General features: G+C 41.3%; 3 protein-coding genes across 5 annotated transcripts in view; 2 read left to right on the top strand and 1 right to left on the bottom strand.

Moving 5' to 3' along the window:
- LOC129480910 (arf-GAP with GTPase, ANK repeat and PH domain-containing protein 5) overlaps positions 1-15,820 on the top strand; it is a 273,520-nt gene that overhangs the window by 34,463 nt on the left and 223,237 nt on the right. The window lies entirely within an intron of this gene.
- The window catches only part of GLUD1 (glutamate dehydrogenase 1), a 225,577-nt gene that overhangs the window by 47,445 nt on the left and 162,312 nt on the right, over positions 1-15,820 (bottom strand). The window lies entirely within an intron of this gene.
- Positions 1-15,820, top strand: part of LOC129480911 (arf-GAP with GTPase, ANK repeat and PH domain-containing protein 5-like) — a 31,566-nt gene that overhangs the window by 5,924 nt on the left and 9,822 nt on the right. Inside the window, exons 4-9 of one of the 3 annotated variants that reach the window (XM_055275457.2) lie at positions 167-201; positions 3,773-3,873; positions 6,470-6,505; positions 9,713-9,764; positions 10,383-11,920; positions 15,404-15,455. In XM_055275457.2, coding sequence (XP_055131432.2) covers positions 167-201; positions 3,773-3,873; positions 6,470-6,505; positions 9,713-9,764; positions 10,383-11,920; positions 15,404-15,455 — 1,814 coding nt within the window. Of the gene's footprint in view, positions 1-166; positions 202-3,772; positions 3,874-6,469; positions 6,506-9,712; positions 9,765-10,382; positions 11,921-12,457; positions 13,324-15,403; positions 15,456-15,820 lie in introns of those variants that run through there. The other 2 variants (XM_063638120.1, XM_055275459.2) reach the window with 2 other exon arrangements.

Below are 15,820 nucleotides of genomic sequence, written 5' to 3'. Positions count from 1 at the left end.
TTTATGAAATTAATCATGCCAGATAATTTAAATTATAAATTATTGAAAATTATTTTTTAATGGAATTTTGTCTCATTTTATATAGCAGTAATCAGTAAAATGTTAACAACTACTTTTATTTTATGGTATTTGTATCAGAAGTGACCAGTTTTTTTTTTATTCTTAGTTGTAGAAATAAGAAGAAGCAACTATACAAACCATGTAAGTAAACACTCAAATAGTTAAGAAATTGATAGTTTGACATAAAAGGATGTCTCTCTTGATTTCTTTAAATTACAATGTGGACCTGGTGGTGGTAGCATGGACCTCTTTTTGTGGATTTTCTAAATCTCTTCTACTTTCCTAAGTATTAAATTTATCCAGAAAAGTCTTTAGCTTAGTGTGTCCACCTTTTAAAGATTTCTGACTTTTATGGTTTCAGGTCATAGATTTATGTCCTTGATCCATCTTGAGTTGCTTTTTGTGTAAGGTGAGAGTTGAGGATCCAGTTTCATTCTCCCGCATGTGACTTGCCAATTACCTTAGCACCATTTGTTGAATAGGGTTTACTTTCTTCACTTTATGTTTTAGTTGGCTTTGTTGAAAATCAGTTGGCTATAGGTATTTGAGTTTATTTCTGGGTTCTCTATTCTGTTCCATTGGTGTATGTGCCTATTTTTATACCAGTACCATGCTATTTTGGTGACTATGGCCTTTGAAATCAGGTAATGTCATGCCTCCAGATTTGTTGTTTTTGCTTAGTTTTGTTTTGGCTGTGCAGGTTCTTGTTTGGTCCATATAAATTTTTGGATTGTTTTTTCTAGTTCTGTGAAGAAGGATGGTGGCATTTTGATGGGAATTGCATTGAATTTGTAGATTGCTTTTGGCAATATGGTCATTTTCACAATATTCATTCTACCCATTCATGAGCATGGGATGTCTTTCCATTTGTTTGTGTCCATGACTTCATTCAGCAATGCTTTGTAGTTCCCAACGGCATATCAGAAAGATAATCCACCCAGGCACAGTGGCTCACACCTGTAATCCCAGCACTTTGGGAGGCTGAGGTGGGCGGTTCATGAGGTCAGGAGTTCGAGACCAGCCTGGCCAACATGGTGAAACCCCATCTCTACTAAAAATACAAAAGTTAGCCGGGCATGGTGGCACTCACCTGTAATCCCATCTACTCAGGTGGCTGAGGCAGGAGAATTGCTTGAACCTGGGAGGCGGAGGTTGCAGTGAGCCAAGATCACCCCACTGCATACTCCAGCCTGGGCAACAGAATGAGACTCCATCTCAAAAAAAAAAAAAAAAAGATAATCCACCATGATCAAATGGGTTTCATTACCAGGGATGCAGGGATGGATTAACATACACAAGTCAATAAATGTGATACACCACATAAACAGAATTAAAAACAAAAAAATCGCATGATCATCTTAATAGATGCAGAAAAAGCATTTGACAAAATGCAGCATCCTTTTTTGATTAAAACCCTCAGCAAAATTGGAATACAAGGGTCATAGCTCAATGTAATAAAAGCCATCTATGACAAACCCACAGCCAACATAATACTGAAAGGGAGAAAAGTTGAAAGCATTCCCCCCGAGAACTGGAATAAGACAAGGATGCCCACTCTCACCACTTGTATTCAACATACTACTGGAAGGCCTAACCAGCGCAATCACACAAGAGAAAGCAATAAAAGGCATCCAGATCAGTAAAGAGGAAGTCAAACTGTTGCTGTTTGATGATGATATGATCATAGACCTAGGAAACCCTAAAGACTCCTCCAAAAAGCTCCTAGAACTGATAAATGAATTCAGCAAAGTTTCAGAAGACAAAATTAATGTACACAAATCAGTAGATCTGTTGTACCCTAGAAGCAACCAAGCTTAGAATCAAACCAAGAAATCAACCCCTTTTCTGATAGCTGCAAAAATAAACTAAACTAAAATAAAATACTTAGGAATAGACCTAACCAAGGAGGTGAAAGATGTCTACAAGGAAAGCAACTTTAGTATTTTTAATGGGTTAAAATGAGAGGCAGCAGGTACAGCAGGAGAAGTCAGTGGGTGGGCATCGGCATCCAATGGGTAATGCACCTTTGATGGTAAGGCTTTGGTTTTGACTTACTAAATTAGTAGGTACGATTATTTTCTAGTTTTTGTCATTAAACCTTTAAACTACTAAGTAACCCCTTCCATTTCTTGTTAAATATCGTAAAATTTCATACTCTGATTTATGCTGACTGACGTTAGATTATTTGTTTCTATTTGGTGACTACCTTAAATAATACCTATAAACAGTAAACTGTTAGTAGTGTTTTTGCTGTAATTAAATGTAGTAAGACTTATCTTCCAAATGATAACTGAATTGTCAAACACTTGTCAAAGTTTTGGATTTACTCAAAATTCTATGCTCAGCAGCTGGAGGTAGGAAGAGTAAGGGCCCTCCCTTACTCCTATGTAGAGGCATACTTTCTCATGAGGGGAATCCTCTGCAGGAATTAGTATCTTGTAAGCAGTGGTGAGTTCAACTAATTAGTGTACAAAAATACATTTTTTGGTGTGGCTGCCGACAAAGAGATCCAAGAGGGTAGCTGGAGTCAAGCTTGCTGAAGCAAGGAAAGAGAAAAGCAGTATTCCAGGCAGAGCGCAGGGGTAGAGCAGGAAAATGGCTAGGTGCAGGTCAGATGATCTATAGAATGAAATTGATCACGTTTTGAAATGAATGCAAAATATACTCTGAGAGTCTCATTTGAGTCATGTCATGGCAGTCTTATTTAAACATGAAATGAAAGTTCGATTTTTTAAGTTGTCATTTGTTTTCAGGGTGTGAGAGAATATTTAAGTGATACTCTTTTTATCCTCCACATAAGAAAATAGGACTAGAGAAACCTGTGGCTTCCTCACTTGTTGGTGGCCTAGCAGCCCTGGCACACAGAGCCTCTGAATCTGAAACACTTCTTTTGTAACAATATCACCTGAAATAATACATTTAGGATTAGTAATTTAGTAAATGCATTAGTCTTGTATTCACTGCAATAAAATGCTCTTGTAGCAGGATTATTTAATACATTACATTTTATCATAGTAAATAAATAATAGAAGGGCCGGGCGCAGTGGCTCACGCCTGTAATCCCAGTACTTTGGGAGGCTGAGGCAGGCGGATCGCGAGGTGAGGAGGTCGAGACCATCCTGGCTAACACGGTGAAACCCCATCTCTACTAAAAACACAAAAAATTAGCCGGGCGTGGTGGCGGGCACCTGTAGTCCCAGCTGCTCAGGAGGCTGAGTCAGGAGAATGGCGTGAACCCGGGAGGCAGAGCTTGCAGTAAGCCGAGATCGCGCCACTGCACTCCAGCCTGGGTAACAGAGTGAGACTCCGTCTCAAAAATAAATAAATAAATAAATAAATTAATTAATTAAATAATAGAAATTCTCGGCTGCTTTACATAGCTGTAGAAAAAAACAATGAAATCTTATTTTAAACTTTATTTTTTTTGAGACAATGCGAAGCCGACTTTTCCCATTATTTTTAATGGTAATTCATAAAATCCTTGTTAGGTTTGATGACAGGTACCATATTAAGGGCAGCATTTTATAACCCATATCTTAAACATCATCTCTGGAAGTTGAGAGCCTCCAATGGGTTTTCTATAGAGTGCACATGATACCACTCAGGCAGTTCATAGAGTGTGAGAAATATCTTAGTGCTTTGTCATTTGACATTTTAACTGAGAAAAAAATACACTTTGATAAGTTTGACTTATAATTCCCTTCCCCTTCAGGTATCTACTGAGCATTTCAGTCAAAAATGCAGATTGTGTTTGACAATATTCCTTGATGACAGCACAGCCAGCCAGCATTATCTTACAATGACAATAATATCGTGAGTACAACTATACTGCCAAGGGACAGATTCCTTTATTCTAAAATTATTTCAGCCATTTGGTTGTCCTCCAGCAATCAGTTTAAGAAATTGGAATCAACCATATATTGATATCCAGATTCTAAATAGTAAGTATCAGTTTCTCTTTTAATCTTAGACGTCGTGGTGGAAGGAAAAATCAGTTAGCAAAGAAGCAATCCCAGAAACAGTGTATCTTTTTGATGCCTTTATGCCTTTAGACAATGTTGAACACAGTGAGAAGGGTAGGTTCCCTTTATTGAATGTTTTTTGTGAAAACTTAGTTTTTCAATGCATTATAGGCCTAAATCAGTGTGCACTACTTTGGACATTAGCCTTGGAAGAAGGAACAGCTTTTCTTCTTCTGGCACCACAGTGTATCTGCATTTGAATTTCTCCCATTGTGCATGAGCACCTTGTGGGCCACAAAGATGCGCTTTGAGAGCACCCTGAGATGAAGTTTATTTTAAAAGGAACAACAACCAACACCACCACCAGCTCCATAGGGGCTGTCCAGTGTACATTATTCTCATCTCCTTGGGTTATTAGTCTTGATTTTTAGAACACAGTTTGGAAAGTGCTAATTTAGAATATTATTGTCTTTATCTTTAATTTTACTTTTCATTCTGTAAACATAACTAGCTTATAAACAATTTTGTTTCAAATGCACTAGCCTTTTTAGCTAATTCAATTGTCAATAACTTTTACTTCAATTAAAAGTGGCAAGTTTGCACTCATAATAATGTCACTTTCCTCCCTCCCTTATAACAATAGTTGAGAGGAAATTGTGTTTCAAACAAAAACTGAACTCAAACTCTGTCTCAAGTCCTGAGCTTTGGGACCTATTGAGTAACCACTAAATGTCTGTAGTCAGCCAAGTCTCTTAAATCTTTGAGCACACATACACAAAAATTACTTTGACTAGAGTCCCTGGCTTCTTTTGAGTTCCAAAGATTTTGATATGTTAGCATACAATTCAAAAGCAGCTTTGAAGATTAATTTTGCTCAAACAAATTTCGTGCTTTTTTCCTGATTATTCTACTTTTTAGAAGTCTACTTTTGAAAGTATAGTAAGTTTTAATTTGCCATCAGCAATTTTGAGAAATAATCATTTGGTGTATTCACTATTGGTGAAATAAAGGTTTATTGAGCAAATTAATAGGGCAAATTGGCTTCAAGAAAATGTTTTGAAAAATGTTTTATCATGAATCAGTAGTGCACTGTTGTCAGTGGGATAGGTAGAACTCACTGAGATCACTTATGCAAGGTTTTTTTTCAAAATACAGGTCTGCAAACACACGCATCTTCCCATCTCCACTTTATCTCTAGGCACTGAGAAGACTTTCAGGAAAATAGGGATGGATGTGAGGCATCTTTCTGTGAAGAAAAGCATCCCAGAAGATTCTGATTTTCACCCCAGCTCAATCATTCCAAACTTTGCTGCACATTGAAATCACCTGGGAAACTTTTACCAACAACCTTGATGCCCAAAGCCATACCCAATACTAATTAAATTAAAATGTCTCATGTTGAAGATGAGGCACATATTAAAGCTTCTCAGGTGGTTTTAATGTGCAGCAAAGTTTGAGAGCCACTGCTTAATTTGAGTTTAGGACGAGAAACTGCTCCTATTTGGTGGGACCTTGGGCAAGTCAGTTTTAAGGTTTGTTTCCCTGATCTGTAAAATGAGTGTTGAATTAAATGTCACATAAGGTCATTTTTCCTTTCCAGCATGTAACTTTAAATTCTGTGATTTTAAACTTATTTCAGAGATGAAAACTACTTGAAGCACTACAGACATACCCATCTTACATGCCAATGTTACGGGCTTTTTAAAAAGTGCTAATATTGTGTAGACCTATAAGTAAAATTGAGATTTGCCTTCCCTCGGTTGTTTTGAGCCTCACTCTACAAAATTAGCTGAGTGTGGTGGCACATGCCTGTAATCCCAGCCGCTTGGGAGGCTGAGGCAGGAGAATCTCTTGAACCCGGGAGGCAGAGGTTGTGGTGAGCTGAGATTACACCATTGCACTCCAGCCTGGGCAACAAGAGCAAAACTCCATCCACCCACCGCCCCCGCAAAAAAAAAAAAAACAAAAAAACAATTACCTGGACAGTGGTGAAAACTTGTAGTCCCAGCTTCTTGGGAGGCTGAGGCATGAGAATCGCTTGAACCTGGGTGGTGGAGGTTGTGAGGAGTCAAGATCGCACCACTGCAGTCGAGTCTGAGCAACAGAGACAGACTCTGGGTCAAAACATAAATAAATAGATAAAATAAATCGCATGGGACGAAAGGTTTCGTGGGTAGAAAAGCATATAACGGAAATCTGTTATTATTTATACATTATAATCACCAACAGAAACGCGTCTTCTAATGGCATATTTCCTCGCATTTTGGTTCTCATATTTTTGTGACAAACGAAGAAATGAAAACAAAGTGCCCTTATGGTACTGTTCTGATCTAGAAAATTTGAATTTCAGGGCCACTAGGAGAGTTTCCTCTGCCCCCCTTTTAAAAAATGTCTTCAGGCCTAAAAATGATAACATCTATTGTGATGAATTTTTTTTCCTTCCGCAGTGTGACCTGGCAGATACCTCATCATATCATGCAAAGGTGAGCTTTTTAGAAACCTGTCTTGTTATTCTAGCTAATTACTTTGCAAGATATCAAGCTCAGTGTTAGGTCACAGCTTTAGACATCATAAGCTGTATTGTGCCTACTAAAATATCAAAGCAAATTATTTGTATTTTCTTTGTTCCTTAAGACTCTTAATTGTTAAATGATTGAGAATCTCAAAGAGTATGTGTTTATATTGAATATATTGATATTTACTGTGGTAGAAATATACAATTGAAATTTTTTTCAAAATCTATTTTTCGTTTAGATTTCACAGCCTTACCACTGTTGATATTATGGGCTAGATAATGCTTTGTTGTGAGGACTGGCTTGTGCATTGCAGAGAGTTTAGCAGTATTCATGGACTCTACCAACTAGATGTCAGTAGTAACCCATGACCCAGGTTGTAAATATTCCTTGAGAACAGTACTGTTAACAGAAATTTTTCTTTGAAAAATAACTTTTCTACAACAAAAAGTTGAGTAAAAAGTGTGTCATGTATTTATATTATTTAAAGTCTCTCATGTTGAGCTTTTAATAGGAGACAAATGGATTCTCTAGAGCTTTCTTTGCAATTTACTTTAAAGAAGCAATAAGAGGCTGGGTGCAGTGGCTCACGCCTGTAATCCCAGCACTTTGGGAGGCCGAGGCGGGCGGACCACAAGGTCAGGAGATCGAGATCATCCCGGCTAACACGGCGAAACCCCGTCTCTACTAAAAATACAAAAACTTAGCTGGGCATGGTGGCACGCACCTGTAGTCCCACCTATTCTGGAGGCTGAGGCAGGAGAACCGCTTGAACTTGGGAGGCAGAGGTTGCAAAGAGCTGAGATCATGCCATTGCACTCCAGCCTGGGTGACAGAGCAAGACTCTGTCTAAACAAACAAACAAACAAAAGCAATAAGCTGGTGGGGCGCGGTGGTTCACACCTGTAATCCCAGCATTTTGGGAGGCCGAGGTGGGCGGATCACTTGAGGTCAGGAGTTTGAGACCAGCCCGACCAACATGGTGAAACCCGCCTCTACTGAAAGTACAAAAAATGGCTGGGCGTGGTGGTGCATGCCTGTAGTCCCAGTTACTTGGGAGGCTGAGGCAGGAGAATCACTTGAACCTGGGAGGCAGAGGTTGCAGTGAGCCGAGATCTCGCCATTGCACCCCAGGCTGGGTGACAGAGGGAGACTCTGTCTCAAAAAAAGAAAAAAAGAAGCAATAAGATGACCTCACCTCATGCAAATATGTAGTTGGTAGAAGGTGTATTTTTAAAGTTTTCAGACAGTTGTGGGTATTTGTTAACACTAAATCAAAACTTCACAAGTGGTGGTTTCTTAAATTAGTTACAGTGGCATTTTACATATTAATAAGTTTATTCCATCAGTACTCATTGATCTTTCTTGCACAGTAAATGGATCTCTTGCTCCATACTTGCATTTATAATATCATGCATTAATTACTTGGAATATATTGGTTTATGTTTTATTGTGTGAAAAATCACTTTTAGTTTAACCACCAATCTTACTTTAACACACCTTTAAGTATTGAAAAGCTGTCAGGCCTACAGTAGAAGGAACAAGTTTTTCAAAGCCCTCAGGAAAGCTTAAATTTTATCATTGGGAACAAATACATATTTCCCTTGAAGTGACAACCTCTCACTTCATTTATTTTTGAGAATGATAATAGAACTTGTTTTTTAGACCGGGTTTCACTCTGTCACTTGGCTGGAGTGCATTGGCATGATCTCAGCTCAAGCAATCCTCTCACCTCAGGTTCCTGTGTAGCTGGGACCACAGATGCGTGGCACCACGCCAGGCTAATTTTCTTGTATGTTTGATAGAGACAGGGTTTCGTTATGTTGCCTAGGCTGGTCTCGAACTCCTGAAGGAGCTCAAGCCATCTGCCTGCTTTGGCCTCTCAAAGTGCTGGGATTCTACAGGCGTGAGCCACTGCGCTGGCCCAGTTGTACTTTTAAATAAAAATGATGTTCTGTGAAAAAAGTGATTTTTCAGTTCACAATTAAATCACGAATTCTTTAAAAACAACAAAAAAAGCGCTTCTCGTTAACTTTCCACTTATTCAGAATATTAAAGAGACATGTCAAGATTTAAAAACATTAATTTTTACTGCTTCATCAAAGACATTCTTAAGAAATTCAGGCTATGTTTTTTAACTGTAGGGGACAGTGAAGAATAGAATGACTACTAATATAATTGGTACCACTGCCTTGATTTATGCTGAGAAACCAGCCGTTGTACCCACTTTTGCTTTTATACAGTCATGGCAAGTGTCAGTGAAAAAGCAGGCAATGACTTTTACAAATTTTTAAAATTTTTCATCAGCTTTCTCAGGTTTAATTAGTATTATTCAGAACAGTGTTGGCCAGGCACAGTAGCTCAGGCCTGTAATCCCAGCAGTTTGGGAGGCCGAGGCAAGCAGATCACCTGAGGTCAGGAGTGGTGGCAGGTGCCTGTAATCCCTGCTACTCGGGAGGCTGGGATAAGAGAATCACTTGAATCCGGGAGGCAAAGGTTGCCGTGAGCCGAGATCGCACCATTGCACTCCAGCCTGGGCAACAAGAGTAAAACTTGGGTCTCAAAAAAAAAAAAAAGAACAATTATGACCTCAGGCCTTCTGGAAGGGGTCTTGGGGATCCCGAGAGGTCCACAGAGCACATTTGGAGAACCACTGGTTTATACACAGGCACAATGCATTAGTTTTACAAAGTTTAAAGTTCATCAAAGACTGGCCTCTTAAAAAGGCAGATGAGTTTGTCATTCAAACAACAGAAAATACATAAATACATCATGAGTGTATACTACAGAGAACTAAAGAGAAAGGAAGCTAGGAAATCTGAATCACATTTACATTTATTAAAGTTTACTACTACTGCTTTGTAGAATATTCTTGTGTTTCAATGTGTGGTTAGAAAAGTGAAAATATGTTTGGTTTATTGCCATTGCCTGTTAGGGAGAGTCAATACTTATGGGCATTTCTGACTGGTTATCGTATAAAAGACTTCACGGTACAGGCCATGATGTGCTGAGAAAGAATAAGGCAGGAAACCCTCTGCAAGTCAGGATCCAGGAGGAGAATTCGTAAAAGCTGCTTTGGTAAAGTAAACACCAAAGCACACAGGAGGCAGTATTTTACTAAACAAATATACTAAGATATTAACAGTTTTTGAAGTAATGCACATTCTTATTTTACAGAGATGCAGATAGATCTTTGAGCATATTTGATGAGCGGTTATACTCATATACGGTAAGTGGCACTTTTATTGAGGTTGTATTTTCATCGTACACTTGTATCTGTTTCATGCTGAAGTCAAAGGCATCTTTTTTTAAATCTTCCCCGTTTCATGTTGCATTTAGTCATCTTAAGTGTTGTGAAAAGAGTGAGCTGGAATAAGAACTGATCTGCAGCTCTGTTAGTGAGCTACTATGAGTAAATATACTATCCAAACAACAGAAAATGTATCTTTTTTTTTTTTTGATGGACTCTCTTTCTGTAGCCCAGGCTGGAGTGCAATCGTGGGATCTTGGCTCACTGCAGGCTCTGCCTCCCAAGTCCCTGTTCAAGCAATTCTCCTGCCTCAGCCTCCCAAGTAGCTGGAATTACAGGCATGTGCCACCATGCCCAGCTAATTTTTTTTTTTTTTTTTGGTAAAGACAGAGTTTCACCATGTTGGCCAGAATGGTCTTGAACTCCTGATCTCGTGATCCACCCTCCTTGGCTTCCCAAAGTGCTGGGATTACAGGTGTGAGCCACCGTGCCTGGCCCAGAAAATGTATCTTTTTAAAAGGTAATTGTGAGCTGTCTATAGGACCCTGCAAGTCACTACCCAATTTTCAAAGCCATTCCTCCTTCTGTTCCACACAGGTTTCCACCGTGCCCATTACCCAGACAAGAAATGGAGGTGGCAGTTTAAATAACTATTCCTCCTCCATTCCATCGACTCCCAGCACCAGCCAGGAGGACCTTCACATCAGTGTTCCTCCCACTGCCAACACACCCACGTCCGTTTGCAAGCAGTCCGTGCGCTGGTCCAACCTGTTTACATCTGAGAAAGGGAGTGACCCAGACAAAGAGAAGAAAGCCCCGGAGAGTCATGCTCACACCGTCGGGAGCGGCAGAGCCATCCCCATTAAACAGGGCATGCTCTTAAAGCGAAGTGGGAAATGGCTGAAGACATGGAAAAAGAAACATGTCACCCTGTGTTCCAATGGCATGCTCACCTATTATTCAAGCTTAGGTGATTATATGAAGAATATTCATAAAAAAGAGATTGACCTTCGGACATCTACCATCAAAGTCCCAGGAAAGTGGCCACCCCTAGCCACATCGGCCTGCGTGCCCATCTCCAGCTCTAAAAGCAGTGGCCTATCCAAGAACATGAACGGTCTACGTACCGCAGCCAATCCAGACACTGGGCTGGGTGACTCCATATGCATGAGCCCCAGTATCTCCAGCACTACCAGCCCCAAGCTCAGCCCGCCCCCGCCTCCTCATGCCAATAAAAAGAAACACCTAAAGAAGAAAAGCACCAACTTAAAAGATGATGGCCTGTCCAGCACTGCTGAGGAAGAAGAAGAAAACTTTATCATTGTGTCTGTCACTGGCCAAACGTGGCACTTTAAAGCCACGACGTATGAGGAGCGGGACGCCTGGGTCCAAGTCATCCAGAGCCAGATCCTGGCCAGCCTGCAGTCATGTGAGAGCAGTAAAAGCAAGTTCCGGCTGACCAGCCAGAGCGAGGCCATGGCCCTGCAGTCGATCCAAAACATGCGTGGGAACTCCCACTGTGTGGACTGTGAGACCCCGAACCCTAAGTGGGCCAGTTTGAACTTGGGAGTCCTCATGTGTATTGAATGCTCAGGAATCCACCGCAGTCTTGGCACCTGCCTTTCCCGTGTGCGATCTCTGGACCTGGATGACTGGCCAGTTGAGCTCATGAAGGTTATGTCATCTATTGGCAATGACCTAGCCAACAGCATCTGGGAAGGGAGCAGCCAGGGGCAGACAAAACCTTCAGCAGAGTCATCAAGGGAAGAAAAGGAGCGGTGGATCCATTCCAAATATGAGAAGAAGCTCTTTCTGGCCCCAGTACCCTGCACTGAGCTGTCCCTGGGCCAGCACCTGCTGCGGGCCACCGCTGATGAGGACCTGCGGACAGTCATCCTGCTGCTGGCACATGGCTCCCGTGAGGAGGTGAACGAGACCTGTGGGGAGGGAGACGGCTGCACGGCGCTCCATCTGGCCTGCCGCAAGGGGAATGTGGTCCTGGCACAGCTCCTGATCTGGTACGGGGTGGACGTCACGGCCCGAGATGCCCACGGGAACACAGCGCTGACCTATGCCCGGCAGGCCTCCAGCCAGGAGTGCATCAACGTGCTTCTGCAGTACGGCTGCCCCGACGAGTGCGTGTAGTATCTGTTTTATTTGACTGCAGTCTCCTTGGTGCAAAAATGAAATGGGAAAAATAAGGATAACTCACAATTTCAAAAGGAAATCACAAATTCAGCTAATAATAGCATTTTCAGTACTTTTCGTAAACTAAGTAAATACACAAAATGTTGATTTTTCTGACCATAAGACATATTTTATGTCCTTTTGCCAAGGTGGATGTGTTAGTCTTAGGCCCTCCTGGGCCACATTGCCCAAGTCACACAGGCTTCTGTGTTATGTATTTAGATAAGATGTGTGAAAATAGATTTGAAAAAACGTTCATAAATATGCATTGATTTTTGTACACATGGCACCTCTTTTTTTTTTTTTTTTTTTTTTTTGATGGTGTTTTGCTCTGTCACACCGCCTGGAGTGCAGTGGTGCGATATCGGCTCACTGCGAGCTCTGCCTCCCGGATTCACACCATTCTCCTGCCTCAGCCTCTCAAGTAGCAGGGACTACAGGTGCCTGCCACGACACCCGGCTAATTTTTTGTATTTTTAGTAGAGACGTGGTTTCACCATGTTAGCCAGGATGGTCTCGAACTCCTGACCTCGTGATCCACCTGCCTCGGCCTCCCAAAGTGCTGGGATTACAGGCATGAGCCACCGTGCCCGGCCCATGGCACCTCTGTTAGTTTATAAATTGAATTGGATGTGAACTAATAATGTCAGCTAGTTGAGATAAGAGGGTTACAGATGGCTGGGCGCAGTGGCTCACACCTGTAATCCTAGCACTTTGGGAGGCCTAGGTGGGCTGATCACCAGGTCAGGAGATTGAGACCATCCTGGCTAACACGATGATACCCCATCTCTACTAAAAAATACAAAAAATTAGCCAGGCATGGCCAGGCATGGTGGCTCACACCTGTAATCCCAGCACTTTGGGAGGCCGAGGCGGGCGGACCACAAGGTCAGGAGATCGAGATCATCCCGGCTAACACGGCGAAACCCCGTCTCTACTAAAAATACAAAAACTTAGCTGGGCATGGTGGCACGCACCTGTAGTCCCACCTATTCTGGAGGCTGAGGCAGGAGAACCGCTTGAACTTGGGAGGCGGAGGTTGCAAAGAGCTGAGATCATGCCATTGCACTCCAGCCTGGGTGACAGAGCAAGACTCTGTCTAAACAAACAAACAAAAAAAAGCAATAAGCTGGTGGGGCGCAGTGGTTCACACCTGTAATCCCAGCATTTTGGGAGGCCGAGGTGGGCGGATCACTTGAGGTCAGGAGTTTGAGACCAGCCCGACCAACATGGTGAAACCCGCCTCTACTGAAAGTACAAAAAATGGCTGGGCGTGGTGGTGCATGCCTGTAGTCCCAGTTACTTGGGAGGCTGAGGCAGGAGAATCACTTGAACCTGGGAGGCGGAGGTTGCAGTGAGCCGAGATCTCACCATTGCACCCCAGGCTGGGTGACAGAGGGAGACTCTGTCTCAAAAAAAGAAAAAAAGAAGCAATAAGATGACCTCACCTCATGCAAATATGTAGTTGGTAGAAGGTGTATTTTTAAAGTTTTCAGACAGTTGTGGGTATTTGTTAACACTAAATCAAAACTTCACAAGTGGTGGTTTCTTAAATTAGTTACAGTGGCATTTTACATATTAATAAGTTTATTCCATCAGTACTCATTGATCTTTCTTGCACAGTAAATGGATCTTTTGCTCCATACTTGCATTTATAATATCATGCATTAACTACTTGGAATATATTGGTTTATGTTTTATTGTGTCAAAAATCACTTTTAGTTTAACCACCAATCTTACTTTAACACACCTTTAAGTATTGAAAAGCTGTCAAGCCTACAGTAGAAGGAACAAGTTTTTCAAAGTCCTCAGGAAAGCTTAAATTTTATCATTGGGAACAAATACATATTTCCCTTGAAGTGACAACCTCTCACTTCATTTATTTTTGAGAATGATAATAGAACTTGTTTTTTAGGCCGAGTTTCACTCTGTCACTTGGCTGGAGTGCATTGGCATGATCTCAGCTCAAGCAATCCTCTCACCTCAGGTTCCTGTGTAGCTGGGACCACAGATGCGTGGCACCACGCCAGGCTAATTTTCTTGTATGTTTGATAGAGACGGTTTCGTTATGTTGCCTAGGCTGGTCTCGAACTCCTGAAGGAGCTCAAGCCATCTGCCTGCTTTGGCCTCTCGAAGTGCTGGGATTCTACAGGCGTGAGCCACTGCGCTGGCCCAGTTGTACTTTTAAATAAAAATGATGTTCTGTGAAAAAAGTGATTTTTCAGTTCACAATTAAATCACGAATTCTTTAAAAACAACAAAAAAAGCGCTTCTCGTTAACTTTCCACTTATTCAGAATATTAAAGAGACATGTGAAGATTTAAAAACATTAATTTTTACTGCTTCATCAAAGACATTCTTAAGAAATTCAGGCTATGTGTTTTAACTGTAGGGGACAGTGAAGAATAGAATGACTACTAATATAATTGGTACCACTGCCTTGATTTATGCTGAGAAACCAGCCGTTGTACCCACTTTTGCTTTTATACAATCATGGCAAGTGTCAGTGAAAAAGCAGGCAATGACTTTGTATTACTTTTACAAATTTTTAAAATTTTTCATCAGCTTTCTCAGGTTTAATTAGTATTGTTCAGAACAGTGTTGGCCAGGCACAGTAGCTCAGGCCTGTAATCCCAGCAGTCTGGGAGGCCGAGGCAAGTGGATCACCTGAGGTCAGGAGTGGAGGCAGGTGCCTGTAATCCCTGCTACTCGGGAGGCTGGGATAGGAGAATCAGTTGAATCCGGGAGGCAAAGGTTGCCGTGAGCCGAGATCGCACCATTGCACTCCAGCCTGGGCAACAAGAGTAAAACTTGGGTCTCAAAAAAAAAAGAACAATTATGACCTCAGGCCTTCTGGAAGGGGTCTTGGGGATCCCGAGAGGTCCACAGAGCACATTTGGAGAACCACTGGTTTATGCACAGGCACAATGCATTAGTTTTACAAAGTTTAAAGTTCATCAAAGACTGGCCTCTTAAAAAGGCAGATGAGTTTGTCATTCAAACAACAGAAAATACATAAATACATCATGAGTGTGTACTACAGAGAACTAAAGAGAAAGGAAGGTAGGAAATCTGAATCACATTTACATTTATTAAAGTTTACTACTACTGCTTTGTAGAATATTCTTGTGTTTCAATGTGTGGTTAGAAAAGTGAAAATATGTTTGGTTTATTGCCATTGCCTGTTAGGGAGAGTCAATACTTATGGGCATTTCTGACTGGTTATCGTATAAAAGACTTCACGGTACAGGCCATGATGTGCTGAGAAAGAATAAGGCAGGAAACCCTCTGCAAGTCAGGATCCAGGAGGAGAATTCGTAAAAGCTGCTTTGGTAAAGTAAACACCAAAGCACACAGGAGGCAGTATTTTACTAAACAAATATACTAAGATATTAACAGTTTTTGAAGTAATGCACATTCTTATTTTACAGAGATGCAGATAGATCTTTGAGCATATTTGATGAGCGGTTATGCTCATTTACGGTAAGTGGCACTTTTATTGAGGTTGTATTTTCATCGTACACTTGTATCTGTTTCATGCTGAAGTCAAAGTCATCTTTTTTTAAATCTTCCCCATTTCATGTTGCATTTAGTCATCTTAAGTGTTGTAAAAAGAATGAGCTGGAATAAGAACTGATCTGCAGCTCTGTTAGTGAGCTACTATGAGTAAATATACTATCCAAACAACAGAAAGTGTATCTTTTTTTTTTTTTTGATGGACTCTCTTTCTGTAGCCCAGGCTGTAGTGCAATCGTGGGATCTTGGCTCACTGCAGGCTCTGCCTCCCAGGTCCCTGTTCAAGCAATTCTCCTGCCTCAGCCTCCCAAGTAGCTGGAATTACAGGCATG

This window comes from Symphalangus syndactylus, chromosome 4 (genome assembly GCF_028878055.3).
Source record: "Symphalangus syndactylus isolate Jambi chromosome 4, NHGRI_mSymSyn1-v2.1_pri, whole genome shotgun sequence".
NCBI classification, from domain to species: domain Eukaryota; kingdom Metazoa; phylum Chordata; class Mammalia; order Primates; family Hylobatidae; genus Symphalangus; species Symphalangus syndactylus.
Note: the sequence above shows the minus strand (reverse complement) of the source record. Positions and strands in the feature narration are given on the sequence as shown.